At 42.7% G+C, this 22,803-nt stretch overlaps 1 protein-coding gene across 2 annotated transcripts; it reads right to left on the bottom strand.

Annotated features, from left to right (window-relative positions):
- Nucleotides 1-194: 194 nt before the first annotated feature.
- On the bottom strand, nucleotides 195-21,831 carry LOC311126359 (metalloreductase STEAP4-like). Of its 2 annotated transcripts, XM_084200366.1 has the most exons (11): nucleotides 21,545-21,831; nucleotides 21,256-21,473; nucleotides 20,977-21,084; nucleotides 19,219-19,289; nucleotides 18,996-19,083; nucleotides 9,902-10,180; nucleotides 9,715-9,809; nucleotides 8,490-8,600; nucleotides 8,340-8,382; nucleotides 7,242-7,406; nucleotides 195-1,276 (listed from the first exon to the last, which is right to left on the bottom strand). In XM_084200366.1, exons 2-11 carry the CDS (start codon nucleotides 21,469-21,471, stop codon nucleotides 1,013-1,015), a joined length of 1,440 nt encoding a protein of 479 aa, XP_084056492.1. In that variant the 5' UTR covers nucleotides 21,472-21,473; nucleotides 21,545-21,831; the 3' UTR covers nucleotides 195-1,012. The 2 variants fall into 2 exon arrangements, with proteins under 2 accessions (XP_084056492.1, XP_084056491.1); XM_084200365.1 differs by having other exon boundaries at nucleotides 21,256-21,831.
- Between the last annotated feature and the right edge of the window lie 972 nt (nucleotides 21,832-22,803).

Raw genomic sequence — 22,803 nt, 5'->3', positions numbered from 1 at the left:
TCCCCGTAGATTTTGCGGTGACGTAGTGTCCCCATGAGTGACGGAACACTGAGACAATCACGGCGCAACTAGAGAACATTACCAACCCCTACACTGTATTTTCCGCTGGCTGCCCCACCACCACAGAAACCACTGAGCTAGGCTGAAACACCTACATTTTGGAGCTGCCTTACTCAAGAAAGCAAAAAAGAGACCATGTTTTTATGCGGCTTTATTAACTCAATGATTCTTTTTTACATTGTTTGCAAACTGATATGTGACACGTATAAATGCCAAAATAACATGCAAAACAGGCAACAACAAAAAACAGGTGGGGATCTGGCCTGAGTGATGGGTCGCCACTGAAGGTGTGTCACTTTTGCCACATGAGCAAATGGAAGTGCTCCCCATAACAGAAGACACTGTGGGCCACTCTGTCTATCTAGTGATGAAAGGGAAGCCTGTTGGTGGGATTCAGAGAGTCTGTTTTCTGGAGGAAATAACAACACTCTGCCCCAGAGAGGATCCCATTGATATAATATATGTTTTTATGTGTCTGACCTGCCCCTGGAGATGTATCAGACAGACACAAAATATATATTGAAAAACTTTTATACGTCTCTGAAACCTGTATTTCATCTGGGGATAACTATACAGTCAGTCAAAGAAGAGAGAGGATAGAAGAGAGGATATGAGAGAGCGAGAGAGAGGGAGAGAGAGAGCTTTCACCATTCTCTTTACATAAGAGAGACAACTTGTTTCACCCAGTGAAAACTAGTGTCAGGTTTACGTACGGTTGAAACTATTTGTATTAAAATGCAACAATGTTTACAGTGTAATACAAAAAGAAATACAAATGCAATTATATTGTTGGTTTTTGATCCCAGAAACAATGATTGAATGGTAGCCAACATCTGAGGGTATAATAGCCAGAACAAAGAAGCAAGAGTTCATGCCTCGATGACAAAGCTGTCATCACACTGAGGGTGCTATTTTGTGTCTGTGTGTGTGTCTGTGTGTGTATGTGTGTCCTCTAAGGGATCAGTGGTTGGCTGTCTTTAGGGTTCCTCTGGTCTGCCCCCCTCTCCCAGCCCTGGCGTATGCGGGTGATGGTTCGGTCCACACAGGGGGTGATGAGCAGCAGCTTGAGCAGCAGCACCACAGAGGGAAGGACCAGACACAGCATGTAGCCCGGTGGGGTATACCACTTGTAGGTGGAAGAACGCAGGAACTTGTTCCAACCATACAGGTAGGTGTGAGCCGTACACAACAGCAGAGTCAGGTGACCCAGCTTGGACTGGTGGGGGAGAAAATAACACAAACACATGAACCACACACACACCAGGCACGTGCACAGATATAGGTCTAAGGGTGCCTGAGCACCTGCCCTTTTGTCCTTTGAGAAATGTTTTTATCATAGGTACACTTCAACTGTGAGAGACGGAATCTAAAACAAAAACCCAGAAAATCACATTGTATGATTTTTAAGTAATTAATTTGCATTTTATTGCATGACATAAGTATTTGATACATCAGAAAAGCAGAACGTAATATTTGGTACAGAAACCTTTGTTTACAATTACAGAGATCATACGTTTCCTGTAGGTCTTGACCAGGTTTGCACACACTGCAGCAGGGATTTTGGCCCACTCCTCCATACAGACCTTCTCCAGATCTTTCAGGTTTCGGGGCTGTCGCTGGGCAATACGGACTTTCAGCTCCCTCCAAAGATTTTCTATTGGGTTCAGGTCTGGAGACTGGCTAGGCCACTCCAGGACCTTGTGATGCTTCTTACGGAGCCACTCCTTAGTTGCCCTGGCTGTGTGTTTCGGGTCGTTGTCATGGTGGAAGACCCAGCCACGACCCATCTTCAATGCTCTTACTGTGGGAAGAAGGTTGTTGGCCAAGATCTCGCGATACATGGCCCCATCCATCCTCCCCTCAATACGGTGCAGTCGTCCTGTCCCCTTTGCAGAAAAGCATCCCCAAAGAATGATGTTTCCACCTCCATGCTTCACGGTTGGGATGGTGTCCTTGGGGTTGTACTCATCCTTCTTCTTCCTCCAAACACGAGTTTAGACCAAAAAGCTCTATTTTTGTCTCATCAGACCACATGACCATCTCCCATTCCTCCTCTGGATCTTCCAGATGGTCATTGGCAAACTTCAGACGGGCCTGGACATGCGCTGGCTTGAGCAGGGGGACCTTGCATGCGCTGCAGGATTTTAATCCATGATGGCGTAGTGTGTTACTAATGGTTTTCTTTGAGACTGTGGTCCCAGCTCTCTTCAGGTAATTGACCAGGTCCTGCCGTGTAGTTCTGAGATGATCCCTCACCTTCCTCATGATCATTGATGCCCCGCGAGGTGAGATATTGCTTGGAGCCCCAGACCGAGGGTGATTGACCGTCATCTTGAACTTCTTCCATTTTCTAATAATTGCGCCAACAGTTGTTGCCTTCTCACCAAGCTGCTTGCCTATTGTCCTGTAGCCCATCCCAGCCTTGTGCAGGTCTACAATTTTATCCCTGATGTCCTTACACAGCTCTCTGGTCTTGGCCATTGTGGAGAGGTTGGAGTCTGTTTGATTGAGTGTGTGGACAGGTGTCTTTTATACAGGTAACGAGTTCAAACATGTGCAGTTAATACAGGTAATGAGTGCAGAACAGGAGGGCTTCTTAAAGAAAAACTAACAGATTAGATTCCGTCTCTCACAGTTGAAGTGTACCTATTATAAAAATTACAGACCTCTACATGCTTTGTAAGTAGGAAAACCTGCAAAATCGGCAGTGTATCAAATACTTGTTCTCCCCACTGTATATATATTACATATAATTAAGGTGTTTGACAAATGCGAAATTCTCCAACTTCCAGACGGGGGCCTATCCATCACCCAGCCATCCTCACGTACCTTGTGCCCCCTCATATTTTTTAGGGTGCATGATGCCCCTGCACACACACACACACACACACACACACACACACACTAACAGGATCTCTAGGTGAATTATCTTGGCCTGTTCTAATATATTCCTTCTAAATTACATCTGATGAATAACTTAACATTTAAATCACTGCATCAATTTGAGGGTAATGAATGAATTAGAGAATGAGCCAGAGTTTCTCCTGACCCAGTTACATTTATGAATGAGTGTGTGTGCTCCCTGTAGTGATGGGAATACAGCTTCATATCCCCAGCGCATAACCTCTGGCTTGTCTGCTGAAAATCAGATTACTTTCCTGGAGTATTATTGCATTCTGGCCTGGATGTTGGCTCTGCAACCCGCATGAATAAGTCAATAGGGGAAACACTGAAGGAGATAAGTGTACAAATTAGGGCTGGGAATGACCAGGGACCTCACGATACGATATTATCACGATACTTAGGTGCAATATGGTATGTATTGCAATTCCCACAATTCTATATGTATTGTGATTCGATACTTTGATTTTATTGGGATTTGATGTTCCAAACATGTTCAACTATACAGTATGTCTGCTGCAGAGAGACAAGAGAGAGCATGAGAAAAATAGTTTTTTTTATCAGTCATGGAAATAAATGTGCTGAAAACATTGGCTCACTATTTAAAAAGAAGATGGAGAACAAGCTATAGGATTAAAAATACCAGAGGCACAGCCGACCACTAGCGGTTCTGGGGGAGCCAGTGCCCCTGTGACAACAAGCTTGGACCCCCTTGTGGCCCCCCTAAATGCGGAGTCTGAAATAATTATCACAGAATAAATTTTAGCGATCATGTTCTTTTTTAAACTTTTTTTAATTTTTATTTTTTTACATCCGTTATTTAACAGTGGCAAGGCGGAACACTAAAGTAACCCAACACATTTTCTAGTGGGACTCCTATAGGCGGAACACAACAGTATTCGGCGCGAATAATATAGTTTAAGCAAGAAGAAGGAAATAAAGACAGGTGTGCAAAATGTTTTATATGTTGTATTTGTAACATAGTTAACTATTAAATGCGTTTCAGAAGTGTAACGTTAGATCAGCTAATGTTAACCTGTCTGTTTGTTACTTTCTTTGTGAATTAATTAATGAATTGGCTTGAATCCTGGGCTATGTATTCGTTTGCATTGTTTTTTGTTTAGTGTTGTAGCTAATTCTAACAGTCAGGCATCGAAAATGTATGGTAATATGAAAAAGGATATAATATTTGATCAAAAACGCATGGTGCTGAGTGCTTTTACTTAAACCACACTCAGTAAACGCATTGTAATGTTAAAAGGTTAGACATGACAGCTAGCTACCTAGCAAGTCAGTTATTTTCAGTAAATTAATTAATAAGCTTGGTCCCCATTGCTTTTGCGCTGTAGTTCTCACCAAAATGAATAGAAAAAAGGACATGTCCTTCTTCCAAAGAAAAAACAAGGCAGAAAGTCAGACAGAAGGCATAGTAGAGCAGGAAAGTGAGACAGATGGAGAGACTGAGGCTGAGGGGGACGTAGAGGTGAGACACCTACAGAGGAGCCATGTGCGTCCACAAGCAGTGGGCCATCAGCTTTGGGATGTTGAATAAATCTGTGGTTACTTGTAAAGCAGTGCAATTAGTCCATTTTATATGGTGTATAGAAATGTGTTGGTTTATGATTGAAATTAATGATCTCATTTAACATGCTATTGGGGCATGTGATACAGATATCAGATGGATTTCAGAAGTTGTCTGATGGCTATGGTATGTGTCTAAAATTACCCAAATAGATACTTTTAATTATAGTTTTGTTTTCTTCGACAGATATCAGCAAATTCCGTGAGGACCAGCCAGTGATGGACATGTACCCAATAACTCTGATGGGGGACAGGAGGAGGAGCTTCAAGGCGGCCTGGTACAACATCCACACCTGGCTTGAATATTTAAAAAAAATCAGACTCTGTGTTTTGTTACGCCTGCAGGCATTTTAGCCCTCCCAGAGTCTGAGACTGTATTTGATTCAAAATTGGGTTTTAACAACTGGAAGAAGGCAACTTACAAAGAGGGGGGGATTTGCAATTCATGCAAGGTCTGAGCGGCACAAACAAGCAATGATTACATGGAGAGACTATCAGAAAGCGGTAAAAAGTAATGCAACGCTGGTAAATGCCCTAAACAAGGAACACAACAAACAGGTTCAAGAAAATCGGGACTATATTAAAACAATAGAAATACTACTACTTACAGCCACTCAAAACATTGCACAAAGAGGACACGATGAGTTTGCAGAGTCTGATAATAAAGGGAACTTCATGGCAATCCTAGAAACAATAGCTAAGCATGACACAACTGTGAAAAAAAGGTTGACTTCCATTCATAATGCAAAATACACAAGCAAAGGGATTCAGAATGACGTTCTGAGTTGTTTGGCAGACATGGTTCGAACAAAAATTATAGAAGAAGTGAAAGACAGTGAGGTCTTTAGCATAATGGCAGACGAAACAAAAGATGTAAAAAAAAAAAAGGAGAAGATATCTCTAGTACTCAGGTACTATTTCAGTGGAGCTGTCCATGAGAGCTTTCTCCACTTTGAATCGGCTGATCAACTAGATGCAGCAGGGCTTACTGACAAAATCATACACATATTAGAAAGTCATGGTCTCGAATACAAAAACAACCTAGTAGGCCAAGCATATGACGGTGCTTCAGTTATGAGTGGCAAGCATTCAGGCATCCAAGCATGCATTAAAGAACAAGCAAAGCATGCCTTTTACATCCACTGCAGTGCACACTGTCTAAACTTAGTTTTAGTGGATACAGTCAAACCTGTCCCTGAGGTAGGACAGTTCTTCTCCTTACTAGAAAGACTGTATGTCTTCACATCTGGGTCATATGTGCATCAAAAATGGCTTAGCGTACAAAGAGAGATGTACCTAGGTGCACCTAGAGCGCTTCAGAGACTAAGTGACACTCGCTGGGCATGTCAATATATGGCTCTACATACTATTATGGATAGATTGCCTGCCATTAAGCGAGTCCTGCAAGACATAGTCCAAGAACACAATGGTGACAGATCTGTTGGCACGAGGTCTGCTTGCACAGATGGATTTACAATTCATTGTGTGCCTTGTTACGCTCCATAAAGTTTTTGGAGAAGCAACATTTCTATCAGATATGCTACAGTCTTCATCACTTGACCTGTCAAAGGCTGTTGATTTAGTTGAAGCCTTAGTTCAAACTTTTAATGACTACAGGGATGAGTCAATTTTTGATGACCTATGGAATTAAGTGTTGAACACAGCTGAGCAATGTGAAACTGCAATACAGCCCCCTGCAAAACGACCAAAAAAGCTAAGCTCTCAATTTAATGGAGACTGTGTACTCAGTACAGGAGGTCAGATTCAGAAATAGATAAAGACAGTTTTCTTACAACCTTTTTCTACCTTGTCTTAGATCAGATGAGCTTAACAGAAGGTTCTCTAGCAAAAACTGTGACATAATGAATGGCATCCAAACTTTAAACCCCAAAAGTGATGCATGTCTCAAAAAGAAGTCACTGTTTCCATTTGCTAGAATGTATGAATCAAATATTGAGGACTTGGGGCATGAACTACATAAGTCCAGAAGGTTGTTACAAAGGAAAATACAGAGTGGCATGCAGAGACCCTCCAGTGTAGTAGAGCTAGCATTATTCATTGAGCCTCATAAAGATGTTTTCTTTGAGCTCTTTAAACTGCAAAATAGCTGTTTCAATCCCTGTTAGTACCACTTCTTGTGAAGAGTTTTTCTGCACTAAAGCTGGTGAAAACGTATCTTAGGTCCACAATGTCAGATGAGAGATTAAGCAATTTAGGTGTGTTGAGTCAAGGAGGGCAAAGGCCTTGAATCTAGATTAATTTGCTGATCTTTTTGCAAGAAACCACAAAAAACGTAGAATACAGTTGATGTAACTGATACTGAATATGTAATGCAAATGTAAAAATAATGCAAATAAAAATTGTTGAATGATTATAAACATGGTCTTTTGCCTATTAATGCCTGCAATGCAGGGAAGAAAACAATATGACAACAATAATGTCTAATGTAACTGGCCCCCCCAGTTGAAATGGTCTAGAACCGCCACTGCAGCCAACTAGTGCTAGCTAACGCTACCTAGCAAAAAAAACGAATCGATACATGGGAGTCAAAGTATCAATATAATATCGTCCAAAATAATATTGCGATATGTAACTGTATCGATTTATTCCCCCATCGCTAGTAAAAATGGGCAGAAAATTAGTGCCTAGAATTAGTGTCTGGTCTAAGCATTCAGTGTGTCCAGTCCTGGTGATCCCACCTGTACGAAGCTGAACTCCCTCCAGCTGAGAGCGTTACTGACGGAGGGAAGAGATGTGATTCCTAACAGGACGTACAGGCCAAATCCCAGAATTCCCAGGGATAAGTAGGAGTCGCCACGCCAGGCCATTGTGGTATCAAACTCAGTGGTCCTGTTCTCTCTGATCTGAGAGAGAGAGAAAAAGAGAGAGTGAGAGCAAGAGAGAGGCGTAAACCAGTGTTTATAATCAAAACCAGTGCCTGAATCCTGCTATATACTGTAGGTGTGTGTCCAATGTACCTATGTTTGATCTTAATATGACCAGTATTGTGTCACAGCAAAATAATTCTGCAGCAACAGCATTTGAACGTTTAGTCCGTTCACACTTTTCAGGCGATGTAATGTTACTTGATTGGTGGTTAGGCTATTAGCTGGCCAAAATTAGGCTACATTAAAAGTGCTATACTGTTAAAATATGCTCTGGTGCATTGGCGACTAAGAAAATATTTTTTTAACCTCCTGCTTTGGGCTGGATGTCTCAATGTGTAGTTCATACATTCATAATCTATGAGAATAATTACTTTCTTACCTTGATTAGCCATGAAATACTTAGTTTGAAAGTGACTGTTTTCTTGAAGCTGTGCCGCACCATTTTCCCTACATTTCCCCCATGTGGACCAGCCCCCTAGCAATTTGAGTTCTAGCCAAAAAGTTTCTGCCCCTCGCATTTGAGTGACAGTTAGCAAGTGGCCTGCCCAGCATTAACCAATGAGGTTGCAGGGCGGGCCTAATGGTTCAGTGGTCACAGCAGAGACAGAGAGTAAGCAATGATGTGGTGCACATATCTGCACATATGTGACATAGTATGCGTTTTCGGGGACCACTTTTGGCTGATGAGGGCTACTTTCAGAACTACTGCCTAAAAAGTATACAAAAGTTCAGGAGAATCTCTTTAATAGAACCATGTATTAGCATGAATTTATGTCAATCCTGCAATGCAGGAACATTTTCAGTGACAACAGAGCGATGAAATTAAGAATTGTACACAATTTTGTCTATCCAATGTTCACTGTTTTGAAAGTGTTTACTTTGGCCTTAAAGCTAGGTAGGTGTTCTTACCAGAGAGACAGTGCGTTCAGTGGACTTGAACCTCACATAGTACCTGGGAACAAAATCAATGCTTTCTTTACTAAAAACCAAAGGAAGATACATTTCACTGTGTGTGCGCGCATGCGTGTTTGTGTACATTTGAGTGTGTGCTCCACTGACCGTATGGGTATGATCAGTGTATAGAGCACGTGCAGAAAGGCAAACCCCAGCGCCAGTAGACCCAGCTGTTTCCTGCACAGCATCCAGCGGTCCAGCCAATCAGGGAAGCGCCTGATGTTAAACATACATAAACACTTATAATCAACATAAGTACAATATGGACACCCCTTTTACTGACAGGTGTATAAAATCGAGCACACAGCTATGCAATCTCCATAGACAAACATTGGCAGTAGAATTACCTTACTTAAGATCTCAGTGACTTTCAACGTGGCACTTTCATAGGATGCCACGTTTCCAACAAGTCAGTTAGTCAAATTTCTGCCCTAATTGAGCTGCCCATGTCAACTTTAAGTGCTGTTATTGTGATGTGGAAATGTCTAGGAGAAACAACGGCTCAGCCGCGATATGGTAGGCCACACAAGCTCACAATACGGGACCGCCGAGTGCTGAAGCCATTTGCAATGCCAAGGGTCGGCTGGAGTGGTGTAAAGCTCGCCGCCATTCGACTCTGTAGCAGTGGAAACGCATTCTCTGGAGTGAAGAATCACGCTTTACCATCTGGCAGTCCGACGAACAAATCTGAGTTTGGCGGATGCCAGGATAACTCTACCTGCCCGACTGCATAGCGCCAACTATAAAGTTTGGTGGAGGAGGAATAATGGTCTGGGGCTGTTTTTCATGGTTCGGGCTAGGCCCCTTAGTTCCAGTGAAGGAAAATCTTAACGCTACAGCATACAATTACATTCTGCTTCCAACGTTGTGGCAACAGTTTGGGGAAGGCCCTTTCCTGTTTCAGCATGACAATGCCCCTGTGCACAAAGCGAGGTCCGTACAGAAATGGTTTGTCGGCATCGGTGTGGAAGAACTTGACTGGCCTGCACAGAGCCCTGATCTTAACCTCATGGAACACCTTTGGGATGAATTGGAACGCTGACTGCTAGCCAGGCCTAATCGCCCAACATCAGTGACGACCTCACTAATGCTCTTGTGGCTGAATGGAAGCAAGTCCCTGCAGCAATGTTCCAACATCTAGTGGAAAGCCTTACCAGAAGATTGGAGGCTGTTATAGCAGCATAGGTGGGACCAACTCCATATTAATGCCCATGATTTTGGATTGAGATGTTCAACAAGCAGGTTTCCACATACATTTGGTCATGTAGTGTACATACGTACGCAACATTGTATGCAAACACACTCCCATACATACACACACACGTCTGACCTGTACTTGGTACCTCTGTAGAGCTGCAGGAAGGAAGCCAGGACACCAGGCAGGTAACAGAGAGACAGCATGATCAGAGACACGATGGGACACACCTGGAGAGAACACACACACACACCTTGAACAGCTGGTAATACACACAGAAACAAACAGAACACAAACACTCAGAGGGCCTGTGGGCCAGTACCTTGTTGGCCAGTGATACCATGATTCTGAAGGAGATGTCTTTGCCCTGGGTGATGTATGAGTAGATGATGTCTCTGATCAGCAGGTAGAAGAAGAAGGCAGCACAGAGGCCGATGGCGATGCGCAGGGGGAGCCTCCACTGGGGGAACAGCTGCAAGGGGAAGTCCTCCAGCTCCCAGGCTGCTGAGAGAGAGCCCCGGTCCAGGGCACTGAAACCCAGCTTGGTGGCTACCGCCATCACCGCTTGCTTGGCCTCCGCACTTTCCCCACAGATATACACCTGACATATATGTGGGGATATATACATATACATACAGTGGGGTCTGAAATTATTGACACCCTTGATAAAGGAGCAAAAATGCCTATATAAAATAATATTTTTCAAATACTGAGCTATATTGTATGCTCCAGAAATGTGGGAAATTATATTATTTTATACTAATACAAGTGCTCAGAGAAATATTTTTTATTTAACAAGTAATACAAAAATCTTTTAAAGGTACGGGTCAAAATTATTGACACCCCTGTTTTCAATACCTTTCAATAGCTCACTTTGCGAGGATAACGACACTGAGCCTGTTAAAAAAAAATGTAAATGCCTGGAGTTTGCAAAATGGCATTGGCACTTTGATTGGTACAGGTGCTTTTGTCAGATGACGTTGTAGATTTGGTGTTGAAAAACAAGCATATGCAGAAAAGTACTTCAAACCCAATATTTGACTAGTTTCAGGACACTAGGCATACGTCACACGTCACTACTTCACAGGAGAGGCATTTGAATGTAAACAAACAAACAAAAAAAAATAATAATAGTTTTGTGGCAGAAATGCCTTCTGGAACATATGAACTTTCATGTGCCTTAATAACAAACTTGTATGCCATCTGTAAATACAAATACAATTGTTAAATTACGAGCCAAGTTGGTTTAGGTACGGAAAAAGACAGGAACCTTCCCCCTAGCCATGATTGGCTGAGATAATGGATGGGCTGGACATGCCGAGAGATGAGTTCGGATTGGTTGCCATGTAGGACGCTTCTGTCTATAACATGAGCTGGCCAGTATGTGTAGGTAATCCTTTCTAACGCTGCTTTTTTGAAAGATATCACGTAGTAGAACTGCAAAAGTGTTGTTCTCTACTTTCTGGAGGACCGAGTTTTGAAATCAGTGGAATGTGCCCTGTGGAATTAGATGACGATCGCTAAGAAGAAATTCTGCCGTTTGATTGCAAATATGCAGGAGTCGAAAAGAGAACACCCAGAAGGCTGTTGTATAAAACACCTGTCTCCGGATTACATCTTCAAACTAAGGGCAACCATGGCATCCGTGACAGACAGGGAGAAGCGTCCATCCATGTATACGGGTAAGATAGTCTAGCTAGCTACATTTTCACATGTTATACGTTTATTTTTATTTATTTTTTTACCTTTATTTAACCAGGTAAGCCAGTTGAGAACAAGTTATCATTTACAACTGCGACCTGGCCAAGATAAAGCAAAGCAGTGCGATTAAAAACAACAACAACAAAGAGTTACATATGGGATAAACAAAACGTACAGTCAAAAACACAATAGAAAATCTATATACAGTGTGTGCAAATGTAGTAAGTTATGGAGGTAAGGCAATAAATAGGCCATAGTGCAAAATAATTACAATTTAGTATTAACACTGGAGTGATAGATGTGCAGAAGATGATGTGCAAATAGAGATACTGGAGTGCAAATGAGAAAAATAAATAACAATATGGGGATGAGGTAGTTGGGTGGGCTAATTACAGATGGGCTGTGTACAGCTGCAGTGATCGGTAAGCTGCTCTGACAACTGATGCTTAAAGTTAGTGAGTGAGATAAGTCTCCAGCTTCAGAGATTTTTGCAGTTCATTCCAGTCATTGGCAGCAGAGAACTGGAAGGAATGGCGGCCAAAGGAGGTGTTGGCTTTGGGGATGACCAGTGAGATATACCTGCTGGAGCGCATACTACGGATGGGTGTTGGTATGGTGACCAATGAGCTAAGATAAGGCGGGGATTTGCCTAGCAGTGATTTATAGATGACCTGGAGCCAGTGGGTTTGGCGACGAATATGTAGTGAGGGCCAGCCAACGAGAGCGTACAGGTCACAATGGTGGGTATTGATATACACAGAGAATAGAGTCGGCCCGAGAATTGAACCCTGTGGCACCCCCATAGAGACTGCCCTCCAGACAACAGGCCCTCCGATTTGACACATTGAACTCTATCTGAGAAGTAGTTGGTGAACCAGGCGAGGCAGTCATTTGAGAAACCAAGGCTATCTAGTCTGCCAATAAGAATGTGGTGATTGACAGAGTCGAAAGCCTTGGCCAGGTCGATGAAGACGGCTGCACAGTACTGTTTTTTTTTAATCAATCACTGTTATAATATCGCTTAGGACCTTGAGCGTGGCTGAGGTGCACCCATGACCAGCTCGGAAACCAGATTGCATAGCGGAGAAGGTACGGTGATTTTCGAAATGGTCAGTGATCTGTTTGTTAACTTGGCTTTCAAATACTGTCGAAAGGCAGGGCAGAATGGATATAGGTCTGTAACAGTTTGGATCTAGAGTGTCACCCCCTTTGAAGAGGGGAATAACCACGGCAGCTTTCCAATCTCTGGGGATCTCAGACGATACGAAAGAGAGGTTGAACAGGCTAGCAATAGGGGTTGCGACAATTTCGGCGGCTAATTTATGAAAGAAAGGGTCCAGATTGTCTAGCCCAGCTGATTTGTAGGGGTCCAGATTTTGCAGGACTTTCAGAACATCAGCTGTCTGAATTTGGGCGAAGGAGAAGCGGGGGGGGGGGGGCATGGGCAAGTTGCAGCAGTGGGTGCAGAGCTGGTGGCCGGGGTAGGGGTAGCCAGGTGGACAGCATGGCCAGCTGTAGCAAAATGCTTGTTGAAATTCTCGATTATCGTAGATTTATCGGTGGTGACAGTGTTTCCTAGCCTCAGTGCAGTGGGCAGCTGGGAGGAGGTGCTCTTATTCTCCATGGACTTTAGTGTCGCAAAACTTTTTGGAGTTAGTGCTACAGGATGCAAATTTCTGTTTGAAAAAGCTAACCTTTGCTTTCCTAACTGATTATGTATATTGGTTCCTGACTTCCCTGAAAAGTTGCATATCGCGGGGGCTGTTCGATGCTAATGCAGTACGCCACAGCATGTTTTTGTGCTGGTCAAGGGCAGTCAAGTCTGGAGTGAACCAGGGGCTATATCTGTTCTTAGTTCTGCATCTTTTGAATGGGGCATGCTTATTTAAGATGGAGAGGAAAGCACTTTTAAAGAACAACTAACATTCCTCTACTGACGGAATGAGGTCAATATCCATCCAGGATACCCGGGCCAGGTCAATTAGAAAGGCCTGCTCGCTAAAGTGTTTTAGGGAGCGTTTGACAGTGATGAGGGGTGGTCGTTTGACCGCGGACCCATTACGGATGCAGGCAATGAGGCAGTGATTGCTGAGATCCTGGCCGAAGACAGCGGAGGTGTATTTAGAGGGTAAATTAGTCAGGATGATATCTATGAGGGTGCCCATGTTTACGGATTTAGGGTTGTACCTGGTAGGTTCCTTGATAATTTGTGTGAGATTGAGGGCATCTAGTTTAGATTTTAGGACGGCCGGAGCGTTAAGCATATCCCAGTTTAGGTCACCAAGCAGTACGAAGTCTGAGGATATGGGGGGCAATCAATTCACTTATGGTGTCTAGGGCACAGCTGGGGGCTGAGGGGGGGCTGTAGCAAGCGACAACAGTGAGAGACTTATTTCTGGAAAGGTGGATTTTTAGAAGTAGAAGCTCAAACTCTTTGGGCCACAGACCTGGATAGTATGATAGAGCTCTGCAGGCTATCTCTACAGTAGATTGCAACTACATCCCCTTTGGCAGTTCTATCTAGACAGAAAATATTGTAGTTGGGGATGCAAATTTCTGAATTTTTGGTGGCCTTCCTAAGCCAGGATTCAGACACTGCTAGAACATCAGGGTTGGCGGAGTGTGCTAACGCGGTGAATAACTCAAACTTAGGGAGGAGGCTTCTGATGTTAACATGCAAGAAACCAAGGCTTTTACAGTTACAGAAGTCAACAATTGATAGCGCCTGGGGAGTAGAAGTGATACTGGGGTCTACAGGGCCTGTCAGAAAGTTGTTTTCATTTCAAGTTAAAGTGGACTGTTAGATAGCTAGCTAACGTTAGCTGGCTGGCTCGCTAGCTAGCGAACGTTACGTGTATGATCTGTGTAGTAATATTATTCGTATCTCAGATACATTTGCATTGCTAGTTATAGCCTAACGTTAGCTAGCTAGCTAACATTGAACCTGGTTGGTTAGCTACCTGCAGATTCATGCAGGGTAGTGACTTTATGAGTTTGGATTATGGTTCAATGTTTAGTTAGCTAGCTGACTAGCTAGCTACATGTCTAAACAAAAGACTCCACTATGCAAGTAACCATTTCACTACTCCTTTTGTATCCTGTGCATGTGACAAATAAACTTTGATTTTATTTGATATAGTATGTGTTTACCAGAGACGGTAATGTGAAGAACATGACCTACACCAAAGTCAACTTAGGGTATAATGTTAGGCCAACGAGACATTGTCCAAGTTCTAAAATGCTCCGGTAGAATGCCCTGCTTTTATTTAGTCACACTCACAACTGTAAGCTATTTTCTGTAATTGGCTCACCAACTTGTAAATAAAGATCTTGTTGTGAGTGTATTTTCCTGTAATAATGAAGACAAATGAGCTAAAGTGAAGATGTTGTCAGACAAATGAGCTAAAGTGAAGATGTTGTCAGCTACAGCGGCTTGCGAAAGTATTCACCCCCCTTGGCATTTTTCCTATTTTGTTTCCTTACAACCTGGAATTAAAATTGTTTTTTGGGGGGGGTTTGTATCATTTGATTTACACAACATGCCTACCACTTTGAAGATGCAAAATATTTTTTATTGTGAAACAAACAAGAAATAAGACAAAAAATCAGAACTTGAGCATGCATAACTATTCACCCCCCCAAAAGTCAATACTTTTTAGAGCCACCTTTTGCAGCAATTACAGCTGCAAGTCTCTTGGGGTATGTCTCTATAAGCTTGGCAAATCTAGCCACTGGGATTTTTGGCCATTCTTCAAGGCAAAACTGCTCCAGCTCCTTCAAGTTGAATGGGTTCCGCTGGTGTACAACAATCTTTAAGTCAAATGTTTCCCCTTAAACCACTCAAGTGTTGCTTTAGCAGTATGCTTAGGGTCATTGTCCTGCTGGAAGGTGAACCTCCGTCACAGTCTCAAATCTATGGAAGACTGAAACAGGTTTCCCTCAACAATTTCCCTGTATTTAGCGCCATCCATCATTCCTTCAATTCTGACCAGTTTCCCAGTCCCTGCCGATGGAAAAACATCCCCACAGCATGATGCTGCCACCACCATGCTTCACTGTGGGGATGGTGTTCTCGGGGTGATGACATAGCGTTTTCTTTGATGGCCAAAAAGCTCAATTTTAGTCTCATCTGACCAGAGTACCTTCTTCCATATGTTTGGGGAGTCTCCCACATGCCTTTTGGCGAACACCAAATGTGTTTGCTTATTTTTTCCTTTAAGCAATGGCTTTTTTCTGGCTACTCTTCTGTAAAGTCCAGCTCTGTGGAGTGTACGGCTTAAAGTGGTCTTATGGACAGATACTCCAATCTCCGCTGTGGAGCTTTGCAGCTCCTTCAGGGTTATCTTTGGTCTCTTTGTTGCCTCTGATTAATGCCCTCCTTGCCTGGTCCGTGAGTTTTGGTGGGTGGCCCTCTCTTGGCAGATTTGTTGCGGTGCCATATTCTTTCCATTTTTTAATAATGTATTTAATGGCGCTCTTTGGGATGTTCAACGTTAAGGATATTTGATATTTTTTTATAACCCTGCCCTGATCTATACTTCTCCACATCTTTGTCCCTGACCTGTTTGGAGAGCTCCTTGGTCTTCATGGTGCCACTTGCTTGGTGGTGCCCCATGCTTAGTGGTGTTGCAGACACCTTTCAGAACAGGTGTATATATACTGAGATCATGTGACAGATCATGTGACACTTAGATTGCACACAGGTGGACTTTATTTAACTAATTATGTGACTTCTGAAGGTAATTGGTTGCACCAGATCTTATTTAGGGGCTTCATAGCAAAGGGGGTGAATACATAATCACGCACCACTTTTCCGTTATTTATTTTTTAGAATTTTTTTAAACAAGTTATTTATTTATTTTCACTTCACCAATTTTGATTATTTTGTGTATGTCCATTACAGGAAATCCAAATAAAAATCCATTAAAATTACAGGTTGTAATGCAACAAAATAGGAAAAACACCAAGGGGGATGAAAACTTTTGCAAGGCACTGTATATGATATGGTCATTATTTGAACTGGCTAGCCAGCTAACTTAATGTTCTTTAACTCATAAAACATTTTTGAAAATGGCTCATTGTCATTATCCTTGCAAGGGGAAGGTGCTAGAGTATTGAAAACAGGGGTGCCAATAATTTTGAACCCTATCTTTTTCAGATTTGTTAAAAATTACTTTGTCTGAGCAATTGTATTAGTATACAATAATATAATTTCCCATTTTTGTTGCATATAATATAGCTTAGTAATTGAATTCTTTATTTTCTACAGTCTATTTTGCAAAGAAAATGTGCTCAAGCGTGCCAATAAAATATTGACCTGACTGTATTTGGACTAATTAACTAACTGTTGTAGTTTATATTTGGCAGCCATCAAATAAAGATTTTTTTGTTTCTTTTCAAATAACTGATATTATTTGGTTTTCTGAGAAGTATTCAAAATACCTTCAAATATGATTTGGTTTTCTGAAAGACAATGTCAAAGAAAAGTATTGCCTTTGAAAACTCAATATTCAACTACCTAAAGTATTTGAAAAGTTGGTATTTTCAAATAAAATACAAAAACATTTGCTCAGGTCTGGTGTGTGTGTGTTAACGTGTGTGTGCATGCTTTTATATGCTTCTCTTTACAGAGGATAAACAGTACAGGTTTCTAGCTCCAGAATGAAGCTGTTCTTATTCAGCACAGAGGAGAGAAAGTAAAATCAACATGCTGACAGTCAACATGTACAGTGGATTCAGAAATTATTCACACCCCTTGACTTTTTACACATTTTGTTGTGTTACAACCTGCATGTATAATGGATTAAATTGAGATTCTGTATACACAAAACCCCATAATGTCAAAGTAGAATTATGTTTTTAGAAATGTTAAAAAGTTTACACAAATTGAAAAGCTGAAATGTGTTGTCAATAAGTATTCAACCCCTTTGTTATGGCAACCCTAAACAAGTAAAAATATGCTGAACAAGTCACATAATAGGTCACATGGACTCAATAATAGTGTTTAACATGATTTTTGAATTGCTACCTCATCTCTGTACCACACACATACAATTATCTGTCAGGTTCTTCAGTCGAGCAGTGAATTTCAAACACAGATTCAACCACAAAGACCAGGGAGGTTTTCCAATGCCTCGCAAAGAAGGGCACCTATTGGTAGATGGGTAAAAAAAAAAGCAGATATTGAATATCCCTTTGAGCATGGTGAAGTTATTAATTACACTTTGGATGGTGTCCCTACATACTTATTGACTCAAGATATTTAAGCTTTTCATTTTTTATTAATTTGTAAAATATTTGAAAAACATAATTCCACTTTGACATTATTGGGTATTGTGTGTAGGCCAGTGAGAGAACATCTAAATGTAATACATTTTACATTCAGGCTGTAACACAACAATGTGGAAAAAGTCAAGGTTTGTGAATACTTTCTGAAGGCACTGTGTATAAACTAAATATACAAAAGTATGTGGACACCCCTTCAAATGAGTGGATTCGGCTATTTCAGCCTCACCCGTTGCTGACAGGCGTATAAAATCAAGCACACAGCCATGCAATCTCCATAGACAAACATTGGCAGTAGAATGGCCTTACTGAAGAGCTCAGTGACTCTCAAAGTGGCACCGCGTTTGGATGCCATCTATCCAACAAGTCAGTTCGTGAAATTTCTGCCCAGCTAGAGCTGCCCCGTTCAACTGTAAGTGCTGTTATTGTGAAGTGGAAACATCTAGGAGCAACAACGGCGCAGCCGCAACGTGGTAGGCTACACAAGCTCACAGAACGAGACCGCTGAGTGCTGAAGTGCGTAGCGCGTAAAAATCATCTGTCCTCGGTTGCAACACTCACTACTGAGTTCCAAACTGCCTCTGGAAGCAACGTCAGCATAATAACTGTTCGTCGGGAGCTTTATGAAATGGGTTTTCATGACCGAGCAGCCGCACAAATGCCTAAGATCATCATGCGCAATGCCAAGCGTCGGCTGGAGTGGTGTAAACCTCGCTGCGATTGGACTCTGGAGCTTTCTCTGGAGTGATGAATCATGCTTCACCATCTGGCACTCCGACGGACAAATCTGGGTTTGGCGGATGCCAGGAGAATGCTACCTGCCCCAATGCATAGTTCCAACTGTAACGTTTGGTGGAGGAGGAATAATGGTCTGGGGCTGTTTTTCACGGTTCGCGCTAGGCCCCTTAGATCCAGTGAAGGGAATTCTTAACGCTACAGCATACAATGACATTCCAGACGATTCTGTGCTTCCAACTTTGTGGCCCTTTCCTGTTTCAGTATGACAATGTCCCTGTGCACAAAGCGATGTCCATACAGAAATGGTTTGTCGAGATCGGTGTGGAAGAACATGACTGGCCTGCACAGAGCCCTGACCTTAACCCCATTGAACACCTTTGGGGTGAATTGGAACACCGACTGCGAGCCAGGCCTAATTGCCCAACATCAGTGTCCGACCTCACTAATGCTCTTGTGGCTGAATGGAAGCAAGTCCCCGCTGCAATGTTCCAACATCTAGTGTAAAGCCTTCCCAGAAGAGTGGGGGCTGTTATCGCAGCAAAGGGGGGACCAACTCCATATTAATGCCCATGATTTTGGAATCAGATGTTCGACGAGCAGGTGTCCACATACTTTTGTTCATGTAGTGTATATATACTTTAATCTAGTAGTTCATTGGTTTCATGGACATGGCTTGAACCTCATTTGTGTACCTGTCTGTTGGCATCTGAAGGTCCATTCTGCAGAGCCCAGGCAGACAGGGTGTTGAATCCTTTAACCACCTCAGCTCCAGGGACCAGGCTGCTCAGGTACATATATCCACATTTACAGTACAGCAACATACACATACTGTAGATACACATCAACATATAAAAACATTCCTAATTAACAAAAAAACATACACATAATAACAACAACACACTGTATAGCTCTCACCTTTGCAGGTACTCCGCATTGGCCTCTGGGTACTGATTCTTCCTCAGGTTGTTACTGAGGTCCACCAACACCTGCAATTCAACTATACAGTTACATATTGACAAACCAGACATTCATAGATACAGTGAAGGAAAAAAGTATTTGATTCCCTGCTGATTTTGTACGTTTGCCCACTGACAAAGAAATGATCAGTCTATAATTTTAATGGTAGATTTATTTAAACAGTGAGAGACAGAATAACAACAAAAAAATCCAGAAAAAACGCATGTCAAATGTTATAAATTGATTTGCATTTTAATGAGGGAAATAAGTATTTGACCCCCTCTCAATCAGAAAGATTTCTGGCTCCCAGGTGTCTTTTATACAGGTAACGAGCTGAGGTTAGGAGCACACTCTTAAAGGGAGTGGTCCTAATCTCAGCTTGTTACCTGTATAAAAGACACCTGTCCACAGAAGCAATCAATCAATCAGATTCCAAACTCTCCACCATGGCTAAGACCAAAGAGCTCTCCAAGGATGTCAAGGACAAGATTGTAGATCTAAACAAGGCCGGAATGGGCTACAAGACCATCGCCAAGCAGCTTGGTGAGAAGGTGACAACAGTTGGTGCGATTATTCGCAAATGGAAGAAACACAAAATAACTGTCAATCTCCCTCGTCCTGGGGCTCCATGCAAGATCTCACCTCGTGGAGTTGCAATGATCATGAGAACGGTGAGGAATCAGCCCAGAACTACACGGGAAGATCTTGTCAATAATCTCAAGGCAGCTGGGAGCATAGTCACCAAGAAAACAATTGGTAACACACTACGCCGTGAAGGACTGAAATCCTGCAGCGCCTACAAGGTCCCCCTGCTCAAGAAAGCACATATACATGCCCGTCTGAAGTTTGCCAATGAACATCTGAATGATTCAGAGGAGAACTGGGTGTAAGTGTTGTGGTCAGATGAGACCAAAATGGAGCTCTTTGGCATCAACTCAACTCGCCGTGTTTGGAGGAGGAGGAATGCTGCCTATGACCCCAAGAACACCATCCCCACCGTCAAACATGGAGGTGGAAACATTATGCTTTGGGGGTGTTTTTCTGCTAAGGGGACAGGACAACTTCACCACATCAAAGGGACGATGGACGGGGCCATGTACCGTGAAATCTTGGGTGAGAACCTCCTTCGCTCAGCCAGGGCATTGAAAATGGGTCGTGGATGGGTGTTCCAGCATGACAATGACCCAAAACACACGGCCAAGGCAACAAAGGAGTGTCTCAAGAAGAAGCACATTAAGGTCCTGGAGTGGCCTAGCCAGTCTCCAGACCTTAATCCCATAGAAAATCTGTGGAGGGAGCTGAAGATTCGAGTTGCCAAACGTCAGCCTCGAAACCTTAATGACTTGGAGAAGATCTGCAAAGAGGAGTGGGACAAAATCCCTCCTGAGATGTGTGCAAACCTGGTGGCCAACTACAAGAAACGTCTGACCTCTGTGATTGCCAACAAGGGTTTTGCCACCAAGTACTAAGTCATGTTTTGCAGAGGGGTCAAATACTTATTTCCCTCATTAAAATGCAAATCAATTGATAACAATTTTGACATGCGTTTTTCTGGATGTTTTTGTTGTTATTCTGTCTCTCACTGTACAAATAAACCTACCATTCAAATTATAGACTGATCATGTCTTTGTCAGTGGGCAAACGTAGAAAATCAGCAGGGGATCAAATACTTTTTTCCCTCACTGTATAGCAGAAGTAATAAAATATATATGCTACCTTCCCCTTTAGCTGATTGGCCAGTGGTACGAGGAAGTCGTAGTGTTCTCTCTGGACAGCGATGAAGATCAGATGGGCTGACTGGGCAGCTGCAGCATGGCCCAGGACCTGCATATACATCATCAACATATTGATACACACATAAACACACATACAGTATATTCACATATACTCCTTCAAACATAAACAAATATATTCAAATACATTTACAACACAGTAAAAACACATATCCACATTTAACATATTACCACATGAAACCAGATCTACTTTATTTTGTACCTGTGCTCTGTGTGGTAGGAGGCTGCTGCTGTGGGGCCGTCGGCTGCCGAACACCACCCCGTACCCCGCCTGCAGCAGACGCAGGCCCAGAGAGCGCCCCATGTCCCCCGTCCCAAACACACACACCCTCTCATACTCAAGTGGGGCAGGGACAGCCTCCCTCATCGGAGACAGGGACACACACTCACTCTTCTCACTCCTCTCCTGACCCGTCATGCCTGAACAGAGACAGGCAAAGATCTCCTCAAGTCAACAGAAAGTGTCAGAAAGACCAAAGAGTTTAAAATACCTTCCTGAAGTTGCAATTACAGAAAAAGCACATCCACATAAATGGAGCTCGCAGGATGAACGTCCCTTTCACTTCGCAAGGTTTTTCAGCAGACACCTCTAGACGGAGTGTTACAGTCCAGACAGAGCACTGTCAATCAATGCTAGGACAGCTTACTGTTCTCTGCATTACATGTCACAAAACAATAGTCTTCAGAGTTGGAGCAGCTCCTCTGAGTTATCAAGAGGAATGTCTGACTGAGACACTACTGACTGAGTGTCTATTTGTGTCTGGGCACGGTCCTGGAGGGAGGAGGGAAGGGAGTAGTCTCTCTGCCAAGCTGGAAACTCCGTTCGAAGAGGGTGTGTTTTTGCTTGTGTATTTGTGTGTGTGTGTGTGTGCAGGAAAGCCCATGGCACTCACTCTGTAGTGTTTCTGGGAAGCAGGGAATTACATAATAGTGGAATACCAGACCGGGAGAGATGCCAGATCACTGTGGTCTTTCTGGGTTCACACAAGCACAGGTCCTTTCACAGTTCAGGACAATAACACAACAGCAGCTGCACTTTGGTTTGTTGTAATACTACCGTCTTCATAAGCTGCCTTACCTCAGATGGCTTTTGCTCAAAGATGTGACAACATTCTATTGTGTGCAACAATAAGCTTGTAACTCCACAAAGCACAGAATGTGAAATACCAGAAGAAATGTGTCACATCACCATGAACAGTGTTTCCCAAAAACAGCAGGTCAAATGTGGCTTGAAACACTGGTTTCATCAAAGCAATAAAAATCTAAATGCTTGAATTGGTGTCAGAGCACAGTAGAATTAGTGAACCCAAGCTTTAGACTGGGCTTAGTTTACAGTAAACCAGTAACTGTGCATGGGTAAAATCACTGGGGAAGGAAGCAAAGCCAGAAGAAAAGCCATATTACAACCTATGTGTTGTAATAATTGTGTTGTTTGCTCTCTAACCTGTTAGGTCATATGCCTTGCGACCGTGATATATAGGCCTAAGGCCGAGACAATAAGATGACACAGTGGCAGAATAAATTCAATCACACCTTTGTTTCATCACAAAACCGGAGAGCAACCTCTGTCTGGTGAAGTCCACAAAGCATATTACATGTAACAAACCGTTACGTGGCCTAAAGAATGGTCAAGTAAGTTAATGTTTCCGACATTTTCGGATTACTAAACAACTATTGATTTAGAACCACAGAGAGTTACCGCAAGTTGCAAAGAAAACAGGAGCTGCCTCTACTATGAATGCGTTCTTGT

Source organism: Coregonus lavaretus (assembly GCF_964263955.1).
Source record: "Coregonus lavaretus genome assembly, contig: HAP1_SCAFFOLD_895, whole genome shotgun sequence".
Lineage (NCBI taxonomy): Eukaryota > Metazoa > Chordata > Actinopteri > Salmoniformes > Salmonidae > Coregonus > Coregonus lavaretus.
This window is presented reverse-complemented; position numbering and strand designations above follow the sequence as displayed.

Bases quoted from the DNA above. Each gene is read 5' to 3' on its own strand.
- LOC311126359 (XM_084200365.1), bottom strand. From the start codon at position 21,471: ATGACGGGTCAGGAGAGGAGTGAGAAGAGTGAGTGTGTGTCCCTGTCT. The intron at 19,084-19,218 runs GTGAGAGCTATA...GTACCTGAGCAG, and splicing joins AATGCGGAGTACCTGCAAAG to CCTGGTCCCTGGAGCTGAGG. The intron at 1,277-7,241 runs GTGGGATCACCA...CTCCCCCACCAG, and splicing joins GGGAGTTCAGCTTCGTACAG to TCCAAGCTGGGTCACCTGAC.